Source organism: Atta colombica, unplaced genomic scaffold, assembly GCF_001594045.1.
Source record: "Atta colombica isolate Treedump-2 unplaced genomic scaffold, Acol1.0 scaffold69, whole genome shotgun sequence".
In the NCBI taxonomy this organism is placed as follows: Eukaryota; Metazoa; Arthropoda; class Insecta; order Hymenoptera; family Formicidae; genus Atta; species Atta colombica.
Genome location: NW_017259560.1, coordinates 652949 through 675154, shown reverse-complemented (window position 1 = coordinate 675154; position 22206 = coordinate 652949). Strand labels below are relative to the sequence as shown.

Here is a 22206-nt window from a genome sequence, read left to right as displayed (position 1 = left end):
TAATATTCTAGCAATTAGTTTAGTGTAGTTTATATATATGTATGTCTTATGTAGTTTTATATATATATATATATATATGTATATATATTTTTTAGATATACATGTATATATGTGGGGCATTCTCCGTGAAGCGGACTCCCTCCCCCGTCCAGAACAGTTTTGAAAAAAATGAGGTTTGCACGGCTCAAATTAAAGCTTGTGACAACTACTTTCAAAAGCCGTCTGGCTTTTTTCCGAATTCAAAATGGCAACCGATTTCACAATAGTCTTAGAAAATTCGATTAATTCGCCAAATTTACTCAGCAATGCATTGGATTCAAAATGAGCTCAACTTGATCCTATGAGCCGTGCTACAAGTCTTGAAAGATCCAGATTTTACATGATTTTACTAGATCTTTCAAAACTTGTAGCACGGAAACGACTCAAGTTGAGCCCATTGATATTTGTTCAAAAAAAATTACAAATATATATAATATCCAAATTAGCTAAATCGGCAGAAAGATATTTTCCTAAATTGGTGTGGGATCATTTGACCTTGAAAAGGGAGTCTAGATCAAATCTACATACATACATACAGAATGCTCCGAAATTTTTTTGTCAAGTGCTCTTGTGTAGATAGAACGAACTAAATTAAAGTCCTCTACCATTTTATAATTTTCGCAATAGTTAACAAGATATTAAATAAAAATCGCTGAATATTGTTTTCAATAATTTTTTACTGAAATATTATCAATTTTACAGAAAAATAGCGTGAGACAAAAATTGTTTAAATTGTTTGTTTTCTCATAAAGTTAGAGAATTTTTCAAAATTTTTTAATATCGTATTTTCTCATGTTAATTAATTAATTAATAAAGATAGTTGCCAATATACAGGATGAGGCATTTAAAACAGGTCATCTACATAACTCGTTTGCTTTTAACAATAGAAGGAAAAATGCCAAACAAACGAGGCATGATTTCAAGGGGGTATATATTTTGGTCATGTTGTCTTTCTTCTAGATAATCTTCATATCTTTTTTTAGCGCTTCCACCTAGAAGAAAGACATGATTGAAATACCCCCCCTCCCCCTTGAAACCATGCAACTTTTGTTTGACCCTTTTTCTTTTATTGTTAAATACTAACAAGTTATTCAAATGACCTGTTTTAAATCTCTGTATAAGAAAATGCAGTATTAAAAAGTTAATAAAAAATTCTGAAGAAATTCTTAGTATTCTGTAAGAAGAAAATAAATAATATTTTTGTCTCTTGCAGTTTTTCTATCAAATTGAGAAAAATATATAGTAAATTGAGAAAAATATTGAAGATCAATATTCGGCAATTTTTAGTAATCTTGTTAACTATTGTAAAAATTGCAAAATGGTAGAAGATTTTTCGACTTACAAGGGGGATATCAAGTGACGATGTCGGAGATTTTGCGTTTTTTATAGACTTTATTGAGCGAAAAAAAAATGATGTGTCAAGCCGTTTTACTTATTGGTCCATAATTCGAAGAAATCGATTTTTTAAATAATTATTGTAATTTTTTAAATAATTATTGGGAGTACAAATTAGTTCGGTCCGTTCAAAAATGCATTTATTTCAAAACAAAATGAATGAACAGATCAATTAAAGTATTGTCCATCGCTGCCTATTACTTTTTCTCTCAGACAATTTTCGAATTCCATTTCGAAAAAATGACTCGCCTCTTTGGAGGCGTTCCAATTTTGGAGCCAATTTTCGATTTCTGCGAAAGAAGTGAACCGGTGACTTGCTGCATTCTTCGGAACAATCAGTAATCAGAAGTAATGTCCGGAGAATACGGCGGGTGCGGTAAAACATCCCATTTGAGCGTTTCCAAATATTTTTTTACGACTTTAGTGACATGAGGCCGAGCGTTGTCATGAAGAAGAATATAACTTTATCATATCTTTGTATTCCGGCCGTTTTTCTCGCAATGCACGGCTCAATCGAATCAATTGTAGCCGATACCGATCGACCGTAATGGAATCGCCAGATTTCAGCATAGTAAACAAGATCCTTTGGGTCTCACCAGATACAGAGCATGATCTTCGAATCATGAATGTTCGGCTGTGATGTTGATGTTGAGGTCGATAGCAACGATTGACCGGGCTTAGCATAGTATTTTTTCTTCTTGGGGTTGTCGTAAAATATCTATTTCTCATCTCCAATTACAATCCGATGCAAAAAACCTTTTCTCTGTTGTCTTTGAAGCTGTTCGCAAGTGAAAAATCGCCTTTCAACATCTCTCGATTTCAGTTCATAAGGCAATTTCCTTGTTTTTGAATCATTCCCATTGCTCTCAATCGTACAGAAACGGCTTGTTGAATTACTCCCCAATTCTGCAAGCTCCTCTTGCGTTTGACTCTGATCTTCGAGTAATGCCTCTAATTCTTTGTCTTCGAATTTTTTTGGCTGTCCAGAGTGAGGCTTGTCTTCAACGCTGAAATCTCCATCCTTGAAACGTTGAAACCATTTCCTACATGATTTATCAGTTGGAGCAGTGTCACCATAAACTTCGACAAGCATTCGATGGGTTTCAGCCGCACTTTTCTTCCAATTAAAGCAGAAAATCAAAATCTTTCGCAAATGCTGCTTGGTTAACATAAAATTCGACATTTCAACAGTAAAAATCAAGGTTTTTGAAACTCAAAGCGATATAAACTGAATATTATTAGCAGATATTTAGCCTTGCTGAAACCGGCAAAATCAGCTGTCACTATGAACCATTCACAACAGCTGGAGCTATCTTTAAGGAAACGGACCGAATATTAATTTGTACTCCCAATATTGTAATAATTTGAAAAATGAGCTGTATTGGAAAATATCAATCAATCTTTATAAATTTCATTTTATTTCACCGAATGTTAAAGATAAACACTTGGATGATTCTGAATCTCAAATAATGATTGCTGTTAACGCAGCAAATAGACCGTGTGCTAGTCGAAATATTGCTCACTTCAGTAAGCATTTGACGCGCGCGCAGCTATTCTCCGAATTGAAGAATATTTCAATAAAATTTACCAGTATGGAAAACGATAAAAAATATTGATGAAATCGCATATGCCAATAAAAGTAAGAATGCGATTTATTGGTGGCGGATCTGAACGTGAAAAAAGAACATCTTTGTCGCTCTCATAATAAGATATAAACTGATAAGCTGAAAATTTGTGATCAAATTTTGTACAAACTACAACTGGCTGAAAAAGTGGAAAGTTCCAAGTTTTTCTGAAAGAACAGAGATTATTGGAAAGAAAATAGTGGAATTTGTGGCAGAAGTGATTCGTGATTTTCATTTCGAAGAAGATGAAGAATTATTTTTTGTGGAAGAATGTATTACATAAAAAGATTAACACAATTCATTCTAATATTGTATTTCATCATTAATTTATTATACTGTATAAATATTACCTATTGTAATTTACTAGAATACATAATTAGCGATAATTGCCAATATATTCAAATAATCTGTTCTAAAAAATGTATACATTAGTGGAATTATTTATAATCAATACAAAGTATATTCTATTAGTTATTGAAAAATGAATTAATTTTTAATTTCTTTAACGAATTATTGTAGTGTATTTATTATCGAAATTAATTAATATTTTATATAATACATTTCAAATAAATTAATATCAAATAGGCAGTTATTATTTTGGGTAATAATTTATTAATTGTCAATTGTCAGTATAATAAATTGGCGATAAAATATTAGAATTATTCTTGTTAATATCTTCTTGTGTGATGCATTCTTCCACCAAAAGTAATTCTTCATCTTCTTCGAAATGAAAATCACGAATCATTTCTGCCACAAATTTCGCAAATTTCTCTCCAACAATCTTTGCTCTTTCAGAAAACTCGGAACTTTTCACTTTTTCAACCAGTAGTAGTTTGTATAAAATTTGACCACAAATTTCCCATCAGTTATATATTAGTTATATTTTGTTTTGAGAGAACAAATATATTCTTTTGTGTTGCCCAGCATCAATAATTTTTTCATTCTATTAGCATATGTGATTTCATCATAAAAATTTCTTTCGTTTTCCATGCTGATAAATTTTATATTGAAATATTTCTTTAGTTCAGAGAATCGCTGCAAGTGAGTCGAATGAAGTAAGCAACATATCAACTGGAGTGCGATCTACTTGCTGCGTTCAGAATAATCATCCAAGATTGAAAATCATCCATTCAAGTGTAATTTTATCTTTAACATTCGGTAAAATAAAAAAATAAATTTATAAAGAATATTTATATTTTCCAATACAATACGTTTTTTCAAATTATTACATTAATTATTCAAAAAAATCGATTTCTTCGGAACTATAGACCAATAACTGAAAAGGCTGGATATGTATCGTTTATTTTTCGCTCAAGAATAGTCTGTAAAAAGCGCATCAAAATCCTCGATATCTTCATCTGATGTTTTCCTTCTCAGTTTAGTTCACTCTATCCATCGACATATAGAATAAACTACCGATGGCAGTGGTAAGGATAGAAACACGAGTAAGAGGCAGATAAATGGATGCAGAAATAATCAAGGGAGAGTGGAGCGGATTCAGCCGGCAGCCGTTTGTTGGAGTGATATGGTAGAAGCGTGATGGTACGATGCTACACACTAATACTGTACCGCACTAGTATTGTGTGTATGTACATATACATACATGCACATATGCATATTTGTAGAAGTTGAGCTATAAATGACGATACTAATCAGAGAAGAGAAACGCTATCCACCACTCTCCCTTGATTCTCTCTGAATGGATGAACTTTTTTCTTTGTTTACTAAAGCCTGATATGTAGGACTGATTGGTAGGACTGCCGGATCAACAGTAATCAGACTTTAGTACAGAGAAGGAACAGAGAAAGAACGTTCATCCACTTATCTCTCTCACTCTACTCTATAGTCCCTAGAAAAACAGAGTCGGCCCATGTTTTCGATTGGTTAGCTTGCCCTCACTATGGCAGCACGAATCACAATGTAAAGAAATGGCAAGCTTATTAAAAAACTTGTAGACATGAAATAACGCAAATTTCTTCATTGATTTATTTTCTATTCTTTATTGATGTATTTTATATTATAGAGGACATAATCATTGTGTAACACAGTAAATCGTTTTATCCTTATTTAACGTAGGCAAGTAACAAGGATGTAATTCATTGTGTCTGACTATGTCCTTGCTGGAAAGCACCCATAATCATAAGAAAATATTATAATTGTAAAGAAATAATATAGTTATGAAGAAATGTAATGTATTTAATAAAAATATAAAATTTCAAGTAAAAACATAATTTCAAACAATACAGCCCTATCAAATGTTTCCGCGTATATTTTCATAAAGGAAGGGCGCCGATGGGGCAAAAATCGCAAATAATAACAATAATTAAATAATAATACAATAAAATTAAATAATAATAATTAAATAATAATACAATAATTAAATAGTAATAAATAAAAATATTCTAATAATACAATAATTAAATCAGTGTAATGTATTGAGCGATCATAAGAAAAGCCGGCATAAATAAAATTAGTATAAATAAAATTATTATTAGTATAAATAAAATTATAACAGTAAAAACAAAATGTGAAATCAAAATATAAAAGCTTAACAGGCTTAACAAAAATTAGGGATGATGTAATGACATCCAAGCCGAGACAAGACAAACATGTCCGTCCCGGTTTACTCTCATCACAGAACTAATTCCTAAATACGAAAGTGTATAAAAATGTAAGTACTAAAAATATATCCTCACTACTTTTGTCTGACATTTTGAGGGTATGGCCAGGGCAGCGATTATGTAATTTCGAGCGGAAAATTTTACTTTTCATAATTCCGCTCATTCAGATTCCGCGTGAACTTTTTCGAGCCAAACATGTAAATAAGGGTGTATTTAATTTTTACGATATATGTTTACATACACAATTACCGGAATTTAGATAATATTTTATTTGTACACGAATCAAATGATCGCTAATAAACTAAATAATATTTTCCAAAACATTTACCTTTATGCATAATATTGGTAGTGTGCATTAATTTTAAAGGATTTTCAAGAGATGACATAACTAGTATTATCGCATTGGGTCATATTGTTACTACTTTCATGTTCAAAACACGTGGCTTTAGTATGTGTAGTACTTTTCAGTATGTGTCATTTTGCCGAAGTGTAAACAACATTGTTTTTTTGAGTATTGAATATGTCGAATTTTGTGCCAATAAAATTCAATTTGCTGGAAGCTTTTTTGCTTCCATTTGAAGAAAAGTCAACGAATGCTATCGGAAGCTTATGGTGATTATACTCCAGCGATTTCAACATGTGAGTACTAGTTTCGACACTATAAAAAAGATGATTTTGACACAAAACGAAAAACAAAGAACGTCCAAACCAATCGAAAAAGTTTGAAGATGAGGAAGTGGAAGTTTTACTCGATCAAGACCCGAGTTAAACGCAAGAAGACTTGCAAAATCGTTAAATGTTGATGATCGATCAACGATTCCAGACGTTTGAAGGCCATTGGAATGATTCAAAAGCAAGGAAATTGTGTGTCGAAAGGCGCAAAATGATCTGTGAATTGCTTCAAAGACAAAAGAAAAAGTTTTTTTTGCATCGTACCAGATGCATCGACCATCGTGTCGGATGATGAAAAATGAATACGTTACGAAAATTCAAAGCGCAAAAAATCACGGTGCAGACCAGGCAAATCATCAACATTGACGGCAAAGCCGAATATTCATGGCGCCAAGTTCTGCATTTGGTGGGATCAGCTGGGTAGTGTATTATGAACTGCTCCAACCTAATGAAACCATCACTGGGGAATGCTGCCAACAACAATTGATATAATTGAGCCGAGCATTGATGCAAAAACGATCAGATTACGCGAAAAGACACTACAAAGTAATTTTCTAGCACGATAACGCTCGGCCACATATTGCGAAACTGGTCAAAGAAAGGTTAGAAGCATTTAATTGGAATGTCCTATCACATTCGCTGTATTCTCCAGATATTGTTCCTTCCAATTACCACCTATTTCGATCGATGACTCATGACCTGTCTGAGCAACGTTTTCATTCTTACGAAAATACCAAAAAAATGGATCGATTCGTAAATAGTCTCAAAAGATATGTCGTTCTTTCGTGAACCTTCCACCTATTACCAAAAAGATGGGAAAAATTAGCGATGGATAATATTTTGAATGATTAATTTGTAATCATTTTTTCACAATAAAGCCGTATTTTTACTAAAAAATTCCTTAAAATTAATGCACACTCCCAATATATAAATAAGTATTCATAATCTAAAAACGTTTGATTTAAGATTTTGAATAAGATTAAATCGTGTTCATATAGTAAATTAAAATAGTAAGTATTAATTCTAATATTCTGCGCTAGATTTTTAAAATTTTAATATTGTTTTTATTTTTCATTATCAAATGCCGCTCACACTTATTAAACAATACACATATATAAGACGATATAAGTATTACTGGATTACTGGATTACATCATAGACCTAATTTCCACCGAGAATTTAAACCGGATCAGAATGTAAGAATCAACCAACTATTATAGTCGAGTATTCTCCTGTCAGTCGAATGACAGGGGAAATGCTCTCGGTGAAAATTAGGCCATATTTCTCTATATTTCCATCTTTCCGCTCACAAAGTTTATGACTCACAAGTTCATGTGAAAAATTTCACGTTCCGTAGTTTGAAAATTATATGATTGGTTCACGTGAAAATTTTCACTTTTCACGATTCCGCCCTAGTGGAAAATTACATGATCGATAGTTTTTTTAGGGAATGATAATGTTGAATATAATAGAGAAATTTATTATAAATTATTAAATTTATTATGTAAATAAATATTAATTGCAATAATTTTATATAAATTATATTTATATAAATTATTTCTTTTTTAGGAAAACATTTCAAATAATATTTTGAAAAGAATATTAATACATATAAAGATTATAAATATCATCAATATCATTGATAATTTTACTACAATTTAATTAAAATTTATTATAATTAAAATATTATTTAATTCATTATATATAAATTAATTTTTTGTTTTTGAATTAAATGTTAATTTATATATATACATATGAGATATTCTTTGAGTATGTTTCCACCGAGCGCGTCACGCGGGGGAGGGGGGTTATGTTTATATACACAGATGGGATTTTGATTAATTCGTGATAACACGATGTACGACCGGTGTGTTTTCAATAGAAATGAACCCTTTGTCAAGTCGACCACTCATTATTCCAAAATTGTACTTTACATAGAAAAATCTTGCAGAAATGTGCTTCAGACATAAGCTATTGAAATCATGAACAATTGCAAAATTCAAGATGGCAGATCCAGTGGCAGACATGAAACTGAAAAATATAATATGGAAATAAAATGAAACGGTGCCAGTATTTATTAAATCACTTTGAAGTTTTTATATGTGTCATGGATTCTGATTACAAATATGTTACCAAATTTTATGAATTTAAAGGACAAAAAAGTGCAAAATATAAAATAATTTAAAGATTTACTTCAATCTTTTATTAAATGCTTCGAACAAAAAATGCTGAAACGGTATTAGTACTCGATTTTCTACTTTTCATAAAGTTTTTATTGCGAATACATATTCTATCTTTTTTTGTTAAATATCTGATCGTAATAAAATAACTTTGCGCTTGAAATGAAGAACATTCTTCTTTCATTTCTTAAGTCGTTTTATTTTCAGTACTATTGTCTAGGGTAGGGTGTCATGCTTGTTAACTTATTCTCACACACTATTAGCATGTTTCCCTGGAGAGGGTGATATTCATAGTCAGATCTTATATTCAAGATCGATACTCCACTTCTCAAATATCAACATATACTTGGTCTAAATAAACTATCGAAATATACTATTTAATGGAAATTGAGGCTCATAAGATAAATCAAATACAATGTAATTGCCTTAAGAGCCAGCCATAAGGTATTAATGTGTATAATTTTAATTTATTCGATTAATTAGCTAACAAACGTTTCCATCTATGTTTAGGATCTTTTTCAATGTAAGGTACAATGAGTTTGATGAATTGATGATCAAATTTTCATACAATCCAAATCGCAATGTTATTATATATTGTTAACATACAGTGTTACGGCCGCCTGCGCAATGTTCCAATAAGTATCATTAATCTTCCAGGTTTACTAAATGAACAATATTATGTCAGAAGATTAAAATAAGGCGAAAAAATATGAATTAGACTTACATGATAATCGTTGTTGGACATGATTAAAGATGGTAATTGTTTGCAAGTTAGAAGTCATTTGACAATATTTATTACAAAATATTATCGCCAAAATTTTTATTATTATCTTACGCAAACAAAAAAATTAGCTTAAATGCAAACAGATACGGAATTATTCGACTTACTTACTGTGTCCAACAATTATTAAGTCTAATTTATATTTTTTTGCCTTATTTTAATTTTCTGACATAATATTGTTCGTTAAACCTGGAAGATTGATGATACTTGTTGAAACATTGCGCATGCGACCGTAATACTGTACATTAACGATACATAATAACATTGCGATTTGGATTGTACGAAAATTTGATCATCAATTCATCGGACTGTACCTTATATTGAAAAGGACTCTAAGCATGAATCAAAATGTTTGTTACTTAATTATTCGATATAAATTGAAATTATATACATTAAGGAAATACTGGAGTCACCTATATTACCGATAAAACTAGCGTTTTTGACATTTTTGTTCCTGTCGGATTTCTTCAATAGTGGTTTCACAGAATAAATATTCTTCTTCTACGATTAAAATGTACATGCTAATATACTTGTCGCTGGTGTATTTAAAGTTGAAAAAAATGAAAAATTACAACTTCATTTATCTTTTACCTTCAGCATTGCCATACTGATTGTAAGATAAAAATGTATATAAAAATCTGCAATTTTTTATTTTCTCCAGCTTTGAACACAAAATACACCAATGACAAATACATTTTGTACATTATGGAAAAAGGATTTTGAATTACTACGAAGAAATTCAATAAAAACAAAAATATCAAAAATGCTAGTTTTATCGATAATACAGGCGGCTCCAGCATTCTCTTAAGCTTATTCTACAATGAGCTCTTTGTTTCCTATTTTCTTTTTTTACCTTTTGCTTTTTTCTCCTTTGCAACTATTTTATCGACAATTGTATTTCTTGCTATGTAATTCTTGTTTTTCGAAATTCGTTAACTTTTATCTCAGGCGATATAAAACAAAAATGAATAGAAGCAAAAAGACAAAATGAAAATAAAAAAATAGCAAGAAACAGAAAACAAAAAGCACATTGTAGAACAGGTTTTAATACTTTGTGCCTGGCTCTTAAGACAATTATATTTTTTGTATTAAATATACTGTATTATTAAAAAAAACTTTCAAACTTTAACTTTCTAACTTTATTGAAATACATATTCATTTAAAAATATGCATAAAAGTAAACACATTGAAAACGAAAAAAAATTAAGATACAAAAAAATTTTTAAAAAGAAAAGTATGCTTTATATATGTTTTTATAAACGTGTGAATGCGCGTTTAAAAACTAAGGACAAAATTTTTGTAAAGGAAAAGTCTTAGAATTCGTTCCGGAATACATCTCTTCAGGGACACTTGTGTTCTTAATCACCCTTACATAATCTTAATCCTGTGAAAGGTAAAGAGCTTTTTGATTTCTATTTCTATTTCATTTCTTTATGTCCATCATAATAGATGATTCATCACTTTAAACGTCTAAAATTTGATAGATTTGATAATCAAAGTTCACGACACATTTAAAAACAGACTTTAAATTTAATTCAATAAATACTGATACCGTTTTTTATCTTATTTCTATATTTCTTCTGCTTAATGTCCGCCATACTGGATCCGCCATTTTGAATATTGCAATTGTTTACACGGTTTTCGATAGTTTATGCTTAAAGCTATATTTGTGTGCAAGCTGGTTTTTTTACGTTAAGTACAATTTTGAAACTTTGAATTTTGAAAATTGTGAGTGGCCGACTTGACAAAGAATAGCTCATAAAAATCTATAAAATCCTATTTTTTTATATATTCTTTTATATATAATTTTTATATACATGAATTAAATGTACATATTTTTTTTTATTACTATTACTGTTACTCTATACATAATATACTATACTTAATATATAATTTATAATTTAATTATATATATAATTTATTGATATATTTACATTTTCACATTTTACATTATTAAACATAATTAAATTATTGATATCATATAATATCATATATATATAAAATGTTAAAATAAATATTAAAATAGTATATAATTTTAAACATAATAAAATGAAAACAACATATTATGTTTCAGCATCAGATTCGTATTGCTCCGCCTTTACCTCCAAATCGGTTTAGCGTATCTTCTGCATTACCGAGTACGCCATCTAACTTAACTTTGAGCACACCTTTAAATATTTCGAATATTCCACCAATACATAGAACCTTACCATCGAGACCACCTCCACCAACTATAACATCAGCACCAATTCTTCCTCCTCCTCCACCTCCACCTCCAGCTCCTTCAAAAATCAATACGAATGTTCCTACACCACCACCTCTGCCACCTTTATCCAACTCAAATAGTTCTAATAACACAACAATAAACACAAATGTTATTAATAATAATAATGAGGAGTCGATAACTGATCTTAGACCAATGCTCATGGAATCTATTAGAAGTGGTACAATTTTAAAGGTATGTACAAGTATGAGTAATCTATTATTTCTAGCGAATTTCTGAGAATTAATGTTCGTTTTATGATTTCATTTTATTTTTCTGTCCTTTTCTGTAGATCTTCTCTCTCGTACAAAATTATGTGATTATATGAAATTATGTGATTATATGTATTATATGAATATACATAATTGTATAGAAAAATGCAATTGTTCTAATTTCTTGAATTTTCGTATTTTTCTAATCTCTTGCATAATTTCTGTATATATGTATCTATTTTTCTCTTTCTTTCTCTTCCTCTCCCTCCTTCTCTTCCTTTTTCTCTTCTTCATCCCTTTCTCTATAATTTTCTGCTTCTCTCTTTCTCCTTCCATCTCTCCTCCCCCCCCTTTCTCTCTCTCTCTCTCTCTCTCTCTCTCTCTCTCTCTCTCTCTCTCTATTAATTAGCGTATCAAAGTACGCGTTCACCATCGCTCGCTAATATTATCGCATGCACGATAGTTTAATGAATTCGTGATCAGCCGTTTAAACGTTGTCTGCAATTGGTCATATTTAAATTCCTTATTATCTTAAAAATTGTTAATTCAAATAAAATGTATAATAATTTTTTTTAATTAAATTTTTCGAGAACTTTTTTGCTACAGTATTTTGATTAGTGAATTTCGGAATATCGTGTGAATATACAGGGTAGGCCATTTTAATTAATACACGCGAATATTTTAAAAAGGAGATATTTTTTCGAAAAATGTTTCAGACAAATTTTATTCATTTAAGATAAAATGTTTCAAGGGGAAAAAAGATGGTGACCTTGGTGTTTATCTTGAGAAATCCTGAAAGTCAGGTCTATATTACATAACATTTTTTTAATGGAATCGTCTATTTTTTATTATGAATTCTTGTAGCTTATTTCAAGAATTTTCCAACACGTTATAATAAAATATTTTTTCGTTAAGTACATTCCGAATTATGAGGTTCGAAAGTTACTGCCGGCATTTGCATTATCCATTTACATTATTCATTTGCATTATCCAGTATGTTACATTGTATTTCCGAATAATAAACTGTATTTTTTGTACTTCCTATTTATTCACGTATTTAAATTTTATGCAATCACTTTAAAGCCACCTAGGTGGCTGCTAAGCACGAGAAAGTAATATGTGTAAATGAGCCTGGAAGCTGGTTAACTATCAAATAAAATCAGAACTTAGAATCAGAATTTAGAACAGATGGGAGCACACATACAGATACAGACAGAGAGAGGGGGGAGGAGGGAGGGGGGAGAGAGAGAGAGAGAAAGAGAGAGAGAGATGATAAGTCAAGATTATAACTTTGAGTAATATTTAGAAAGTTTTAATCGTCAGGACACCTTAGATAATGCAAATATAGGCACTACTATAACTTTCGAACCTCATAACTCGAAATGTATCTAATGAAAAAATACTTTATTATAGTGTTTTGAAAAACTCTTGAAATAAGTTACAAAAATTCACAATAAAAATAGAGAGTTCCATTAAAAAAATGTTGTATAATATGGACCTTCTTATCAAGATGAACTTAGGGCATCATCTTTTTTTCCCCATGAAATCATACAATTTTTGTCTGAAAAATTTTTTGAAAAATTTTTTTCTTTTCGAGATATTCGTATGTATTGATTAAACTGATCTATCCATATACAGAGTTCCATTTGTTTATATAGGTTTTCATTGTTGTTTCATTTGAAGCTTCGAACGCAATAATCTCCTATAATATTTGTTATTCCAGAAAATATTTTAAGTGGAATTTACTTTGTTTTGAAAGGGATATCTTTTGATAGTCATAAATCTTCTAGAAGGCCATGCCTCCAAGATGACCTTTATTTTTAAAAATGGAATTATATGTTTTCGTTTAGCTAGGGCTATAGCCCATCGTATTCACTAACTAATGATATATTATCTTTTCAAGATCATTCAAGATTGTCTATGACCGTTTTTCTTTCGCTGAACGTTCAGAAATTTTCCTTACCTATCGTTTTTTGCTTGTGTTTACAAACAGAGGACATCTGCTGCAGGTTCATTTGGCAGTTCATAATAGCATTATGCGTTCTTCATTACGATTTTTAGGCTTATTATTATATGCCTAACGAAATTGTCGATTCTTGTTTTGAAAGAATGCCGACATAATTACATGGAAGCTGTACGATTGTATCGTGAAAGATTTTTAGATCAGTATTGATATAAATCAACTAATGTAATTTGAAATTGTGAACTTTATTGACGAGAATTTGCATCGACATCAGTAAGCAGCCTTCACAAGATTATTGTAACACTCGGAACAGTGGCTGTGAACCCTTATATTAGTATCCGGCAGATAGAAAATTATTACGATATACTGCGATCTAGTACGATTCAGGACACTAAAACGATATATCTACTGTCACCCCTACCAGATTTTTTGCATTAAGCATCTGATGTTGCCAGATTGCGGCAGATTTTGTGAATGGCAACAGACAATGTCATGTTGATTCTTTTTTTTCTCTTGTGTACTCTTTTGATGAAATTACTATCAAAAAACAGTGAGGAATCAACGTAATTTCCATTGTTGATCTAATGAGAAATTGGTACCGTGCCATGATTGGTCTAATGAGATATTGGCATCAATCAATGATCGTTAAATGTTTGATGTGGTATAATAAGTGGACACATTGTGGATTCCCATATTTTTATCGTACACTAACAGAACAACAATAATTTTCTGATCAATGACTGCAAGTCTTTTTACTTCCACTTGCTATCATAATACCGGATGTGGTTCCAGTATGATGCCTCGTCCATATTTATCGCCAAGTTCAAAAAACACTGAACAACATGTTTCTTGATTGTTGGATAGGAAAGAGGAAGTAAGATTTTCTTTCCACCAAGGTTCCAGAATTTAACACCTCTAAACTTTTTCTTATAGAACTTTATAAAAGATAAAATTTACTGAAATGAATCCACTTTTCCTGAAAAAATGAAGAACTTTTTTCTGTCTTAAGAAAGATTTCTTTTGATACTCATTATTAGTACTTTTTTTAATGTCAGGTGTACGTACCATCGTAAATCAAAAATATTGTTACGAACATTGAACAATTTTTTGTTATTTCCGTATGATTTTGTTGATAATTATCGTTATTAACAGCATGTAAGCCAAAATGAAATGATAAAATGTCATTTCAAAAGATTTATCGTAGAATAATCTGAAACTGACTGTTTTCCAGTTGCAAGATGGAAGCTATCATTTTATTGGAGTAATTTTACGTAAGTTTTACGTAAGTTTTACGTAATTTCAAATTGTTCTTCATTGAAATCATCATATTTTTTTATTTGAATAAGATTGTTCCAAGGTAATCTCGTAAAGACATGAAGCTGTTTTTCTGAGATTGAATTCGACTTTGTCAAGTAATGTCGAATCATATTTGATAGAAAGAGTTTCTATCGATTTAGATAACTTTGACTCAATGAGACTTGTTGTATTAGAATATATTAAAAAAAGTAATAAATAGTAATCCCTTTTCACTTTCCTCCTTTCAACCAATTTCTATCCCTTCTTTCCTCTCTAAATTGCTTGAGTGTATTTGTTTCGATCAATTGAATGACTTCTTCCGAAAGTGCAATTCAATTCCTGATTGTCAGTCTGGCTTTCACAGTTCTCATAGTTACTACTACTGAGCTTTATTTATCTGATACTACATGGATTCGACTCAGGATTATTAACCTCGCTTATTGCTCTTGATTTTTCGAGGCTTATTGCCTTTTTTACAGTTGATCACGAATTCTAAAGCTTCTTTCCTCTAGCCTATCATCTTCCACTTTCATTTTTATGTTCCCTTATTAATCACTCTTAATCCTTCTTTATAATCCTTCTCCCTCCTCTCCTCACAATATCTCCGGCGTCTCCCAAGGTTCTTCTATCCTTGGTCCTTTATTTTTTATGATATTTACCGTTGACTTTGCGTCCACTTAACTCCAAACTTTTCATGTACTGATGATGCCGTATTATTGTACTCTTTTTGTATTCGAAGCTTCCTCTGTTTCTGCTGACATAAACCAGGATCTTTGCTCTATTGCGCAATAGACCTTTTCCTTGCACTCCATCTTAACCCTTCTAAATCCTCTTTGCTCTTGTAAGATTATCTTTCTTATGATTCCATCTCTCTTCTTTTAATATTCTCCTTAACCATTCACAAATCCTTCTCTTTCTTTTGTTAAAATTCTTTCTTCCATTTTGATTCCTGCTGGACTTTTAGTGAGCACATCTAGGTGAAATGTCGCGCAACCTTCTTACGTTTCCGCCTTTTATATCCATTTCATCAACATCCTATCAACAGAAATTCTTAGTATTTTAACTGGTTGTAATTTCCTTGTTCGACTTGATCTATATATCAGCTTTGTCTCAAAAATTGCTTACTCGAGTTCAGTATATTCAGACTTCATGTCTTCATTATTTTTTTAATGTACGTAAGTATGATCATATCTGCTTTTGTTTTTTGCGTCAGTGTTATGTTCTTCTTGTGTTGTTTTGTTTTTCGTCTCCTTCATTTTGGCATTCCTTGATACCTCCTGTACTCCGATTTCCATTTTGATGATATTTCTGACACACAATAATTCCTTATCCTTTTCTAAACATCGAATTTCCAAATTCAAGACTTTTCCTATAGTGCCACAAAATTTTACAACACGCTACTCTTTTCCATCCACTCTTTTCTTTCAGTTCTTTTGTTTCGCATTGCTGCTACAAAATTTGTATCAATGCTTTATATATTTACTTTAATTGTCAGTATTTTTTATATTAATTCTGATCTTTTTAATTGTTTTTGTTTGCTATGTAATAAATCTGCGTTTATTATTTTAATCATGTTTTTTTGCAATTATACTCAAATCATTCTTGTCCTCTATTTTCTTAAAACTTTCGAGTTATTTAGCAAGAAACTTATCTCTCGAATTGTTAAGCAAGAAACTTATCTTTCTGAAATTGTACTAATTTCTCTGTAATTTGTAATTCGTTTCGTTTTCTGGGAAGCTTAATAACAGCAGTTCTGCTGTTGCCTCGCTATTTGTGTATATTTTGTAATTTTTCTATATACAATTATATATATATTTTTTATATTATATATCTTTATATTTTATATTTATATATATGGTATATCCTTAACCCAGGAGTGGTCGCACTACGATCATTTTGCCGTACTCTTCCGTTTTCTATCTATATCTTTCATTGGCACTATATTTTTACTTTTACGTAAATATTTAATGTTTTTTCATATAATATGCGAAAATAGGTGACGTAAACAGGCTTATATCTACATAAAATTTAATTTGTAACGGTCAGTCTAAAATTCTAAGACTACAGACCATAGCGCGCATTTACATTAGTCTTTTTTTTTCTTCTTCTATTGGCTCTCGCAGCCAGCCCGGCCGCGATCTGGCCATAAACTAGTTCGAAAATGCAGATAACAAATTAAAAAAAGGAAACAATCACGAAAAAGCTCGACAGTTTGAAAAAAATTAGGAATGATGCAATACCCAGGCTGAGATGGAACACGTCCGTTCCGGTACGCAATAATATTGTATGTAAACTCACTTACGTTTGTAGTCTCGTTTTCTTATTAATTATTACTTACAGTAATTATAATTTTATATATATATTTTAGTTATAACACATATATGTGCGAAAATATATTTCGGACAAAATGACTAGGACGCGCCTACTCTCGGATTAAAAGATTAACAGCTTAAAAAAATCGATTTTTTATTACATGACTTCTACAATATCGATTAATAATCGATTGATATATATATAGATTAATTTTTTAATATACGATTGCATTCGAGTTTCTTCCGGAATTATCATAAGATTTTTTGTGGAAGAATAAATGTAGTTTTGCGTAGCAGTTTTGCGTAGAAATATGCGTATGTCCTCTGAAAGAATTTTAATATAATATATTCAACTTCAGATTTCATTTGGTTTTAACTTTGATGTCGGATTAGAAGAATTCAGAGCAAGGAAGATTTCTATCAATTTCTAATTTAGAGTCTTTTTTTTTTGGTAAATAGAAAACTGACATCTATAATATAAAATGTCATTGACGGATATCGTTCTTTTTAAATAGCTAAAAAAATTCGCTTGATTTTCATTTTTTTTTTATTGAGTATTAATATTTTTCTATTTTTAATTTTTTTTAAATTAATGTCACAGCTAGTATATTAATTGCACATTTAATGCTGTAGACATTTTTTAATGAAACAAAATAATCTATAAATGAATTTAGAAAATAAAATATTAACAGAATCAATATAGCTATTTATTAGGTGTACAACTTTGCTTCCGCCGTTTTCCTATAGATGGCTTTAGCGGTAAGTGGTCGAAATAAATAGATCATAGACGTCATACAATAAACTTGGGCATCTGTTAACATAACCCCATAGAAACATTAGTCGATTTGTATCTGCATCATAAAGTTATTCTCGATTGAAAATGTCAGTTTACGAGCCAAATTCTCGTCCTTTGCGGGAGGTTTTAATTTTTTGCTTCAATATGAAGAAATCTGCGGCTGAGGCTCATCGAATGCTCTCAAATACTTATGGTGAAGCCGCTATTAATGAAAGAACGTGTCGTGTTGGTTTCAACGCTTCAAGAACGGTGATTTTGACGTCCAAGGTCATGCTCTGTATTTGATGGGACCAGCTCGGCGTAATGTATTATGAACTGTTAAAACCGACTGAAACAATCACAGGCGATCGGTATCGAACGCAATTGATGTGTTTGAGCCGAGCATTGAAAGACAAACGGTCGCAATACAACGAGAGACACGATAAAGTGATTGTGCAGCATGACAATGCTCGATCCCATGTTGCGAAAGTGGTCAAGACATACTTGGAAACGTTGAAATGGGAAGTCCTACCCCCCCTGCCGTATTCTCCAGACGTTGCTCTCTCTGACTATCACTTGTTTCGATCAATGGCACACGGCCTGGCTGACCAGCACTTTCGGTCTTATGAAGAAGTAAAAAATTGGATGGATTCGTGGATAGCCTCAAAAGATGACCAGTTTTTTCGACGCGGGATTCGTACGCTACCCGAAAGATGGAAGAAAGTGACCAGCGATGAACAATACTTTGAATCATAAATGTATAACCAGTTTTTTACAATAAAACCTCGAATTTTGGAAAAAAAACGGCGGAAGCAAAATTGTACACCTAATATTTTGATGGAATTGCCAGCTTTTAGCGGCAATCAAGCTTCGAGCCAAATGACGCTCATCGGCACTCATCCGGATTATTCGATGAATCTCGAAAAAAAAGTTAAAAAAATTCGAAAATTTTTTTAACTTTTTTTTAATCATTAAATTTGCAAAAAATTTTCTTAAACTTTATCTAAATGATATTTACTTACATATATTTTTTCCAATAAATTCGGTCCAGTCGTTTTTTGAAAAAAATCACTTTTTTTTATTTCACTTTCTCCCCCTACAATTCCCAAAAAAATGTAATTTCAAGGCTAATTTTTGAGAAAGTTTTATATTTTAAAGGTGCCAACTAATGACATTAATTTGCTCGATTGGTGCGGAAGTCGATTTCATATGCTTATTCCGCTATGTTCTTTTTGCTTTCTAAGAATTAAGAGGATCCTAAAGCCGTCTGTATTACCGATTAATTTTGTATAATTACTTTTTTCGTAATTTTGTATAACAACTTTTTTTCTTTTTTACATTCGAAAATCCTTCTCCGATTATAGTACACGCATTAATACCTACCTGTCTGTAAGGTGGAGTTTAACACAAAATTTTTCTTAAGATTTCAATTTCGAAATTTTTTGTCGTTCTCATCATAAACTTCGCTTCATAGACACATTAATGTATATACTTCATTCCAAGAAAGGATTTTCGAATCTATAAAAGAGGAAAAAGTAATTGTTATATAAAATTACGATTTAGTCGATAATACAGACGGGTTTAGAATCCCCTTAAATATATAATTTTAAAAAACAAGGAAAAATGAGAAAAATGAATAATGAAAGAAGAGAGAGACAGAGAGAGAGAGAGAGAGAGAGAGAGAGAGAGAGAGAGAGAGAGAGGAGCAAATAGAGAAAAAGAGAAAGAGAAAAAAGAAAGATGGCCAACAAAATCTAAATATATTTCAATAATTGTACATTATTCAAATTTTTTTTGTAAATTAAAAAACAACGAAATAATCTCTATTTTAATCTTAACTACATCGGAAACATTAGCGTAATTTATTGTGTTATGTACATTTGTTTGTAATAGATGTTTTATTTTACAGAAAGTCGATAAGACAGAAATAAAACCAGCATTAGTTGAGGATTCAAGAGGTGAGTTACTACGACAAATACGTGAAGGCATTGAATTGAAACCTGTTCGAAACGAAGCAAAATCGAATTCAATACCTGCACTTCGTGGTGGCTTGGCCGATGCATTATCTAGAGCTCTAGCTGAACGATCTCGTGCAATTCATAGTGAAAGTGAAGAATCCACTAGTGATACTACCGATGATGATGAATGGGATGATTAAATCAGGTTAGTTAATTAATTTATGTATGTATATATTTCTCATATACACACACACACACACACACACACACACACACACACACACACACAATTTACTATATTATCTTTACTGATTATATTAATTTTTCATGATTATATTAATAAAGGTTATATTAATATAGGATTATATTAATATAAAATTATATATTAATAAAATAATTAATATATACCAATTTTTCCAGATAAAAAGTTAATTGAAAGGCTATAATAACATATTACTGTGATAAATGCATTATTAAGACGTTAATAAAAATTATCTATAAATATGAAATGTGAATGATTCAATTTTAATATCTGAAGAAAAGTATAAAAATTGGACAAAAATATTTAAAACGAATTATTTATAAAATTTAAATTAAAGGCATTACACACACAAAGAATAGGGCAGGTAAGGGCAAGAAAGTGTTGTAGTTTAGTAGTTTATAAATTAAAGTTACTGTGTTTGGTATAAGTGTTAATATATAAACATTTTTTAATTAGTGGAGTTTAAAAAAATGTCTTTATACAAACTTTATTTTGATACAATTACTTAAAATTATAAATAGAATTATTCTTCAAAGACATTTTACAAAATCAATTATACTTATTTCAAATAAAATGATATATTTGTCTAGTTTAAAATAAATAATTTGAATATAATTTGAATATAATAAATAGTGTGATAATATGTAATCTTATTAGAAGAATAAATAATAATGTATCATAAAAATGAATAATTAAAATTTGACCTTTTTACGTGTTATTAAAGCTCCTGAATTATAATTACTATAGCCTGAAATGTGATATCACAGAAGCAAAAAACAATATGTTAATTTATATTATCATTTGTAAATAAAAACAATTTGAGTAAAACGAAATGATAAGATCGTTTTAAAATAATTGTAAAAAGTGATGGAAGGCACGTATAAGTGAAAATAGACAATGCATGCACATCGAATAAAAGCACATAACATGCCTTTTATCTGTTTTTATGATTATATTTTGCCAGGATGAATAAGGACAGCTTCATCTATTTTTACAATTGTTTTAAAGTGATCTCATCATTTTGTTTTATTCAAATAATCTTTATTTATAAATGGCACGTAACACAATTTTCCATGTTATTTCTTGTCTATAACGTCATGATTTTAATATGGCCGCGGCGATTACTCAGGAGCCTTAAAAATATAATAATATTAAAATAAATATTTTAAAAATTACTAATTTTGAAATAATTTTAAAAAATGAATGATTTTAAATTTAAATATGATCATTGTATAAATTTTATAAAATAAAATAATTTTTTTTAGAAAAAATTTGTTTTACATCTCTACTGGTTAGACATATTTACATTTTAACATTTAAATCAAATACACTATATGTGTATATAGATTGAATACTATAATTAAATACAAAGTAACGAGATTTATCAAAATTATATTTGATTTGATACAAAATATTTATATAGGATCTTTCAATAGGGACGCTCGAAATTTGTTAGATCATAGTAGCCATGTTGTTAAAGTGATATCTGTCAAATTTGTTGTGAATTGTTTAGTAGTGTATGGCAAATCACCATGGAAGGTCATAGTGTTGAGCAACGTGTGCAAATCATAAAATTTTTATTATTAAAATCAGTGCTCCGTTTGAGAAACGTTCCGCGCATTACGTGATTTTTTCCTCGCCACAACCATCCTGCCAAGTCAACTATTCGATGTTTGGTGGCCAAATTCGAATCAACCAGTTCGATAAATAATCAGCCAACACCAGTACGTCGCCGAAACGCAAGGTCTGTTGAAAACATCGCTGCTGTGCGTGAGAGTGTACGGGAAAACCCGAGGCGGTCAATTTCTCGTCGTTCATAAGAACTTGCTTTCTGCGATTTCAACTTGGCAAAT

The 22206-nt window shown here is 30.5% G+C and overlaps 1 protein-coding gene across 3 annotated transcripts in view; it reads left to right on the top strand.

Annotated features, from left to right (window-relative positions):
* The window catches only part of LOC108692298 (neural Wiskott-Aldrich syndrome protein-like), a 34069-nt gene extending 13527 nt beyond the window's left edge, over positions 1–20542 (top strand). For all 3 annotated transcript variants that reach the window (XM_018200486.1, XM_018200484.1, XM_018200485.1), the window contains 3 exons: positions 11387–11770; positions 20043–20296; positions 20512–20542. In XM_018200486.1, the coding sequence (XP_018055975.1) occupies positions 11387–11770; positions 20043–20291 (633 nt within the window). In that variant the 3' untranslated portion in view covers positions 20292–20296; positions 20512–20542. The remainder of the gene's footprint in view (positions 1–11386; positions 11771–20042; positions 20297–20511) is intronic.
* The last annotated feature ends 1664 nt before the right edge of the window (positions 20543–22206 follow it).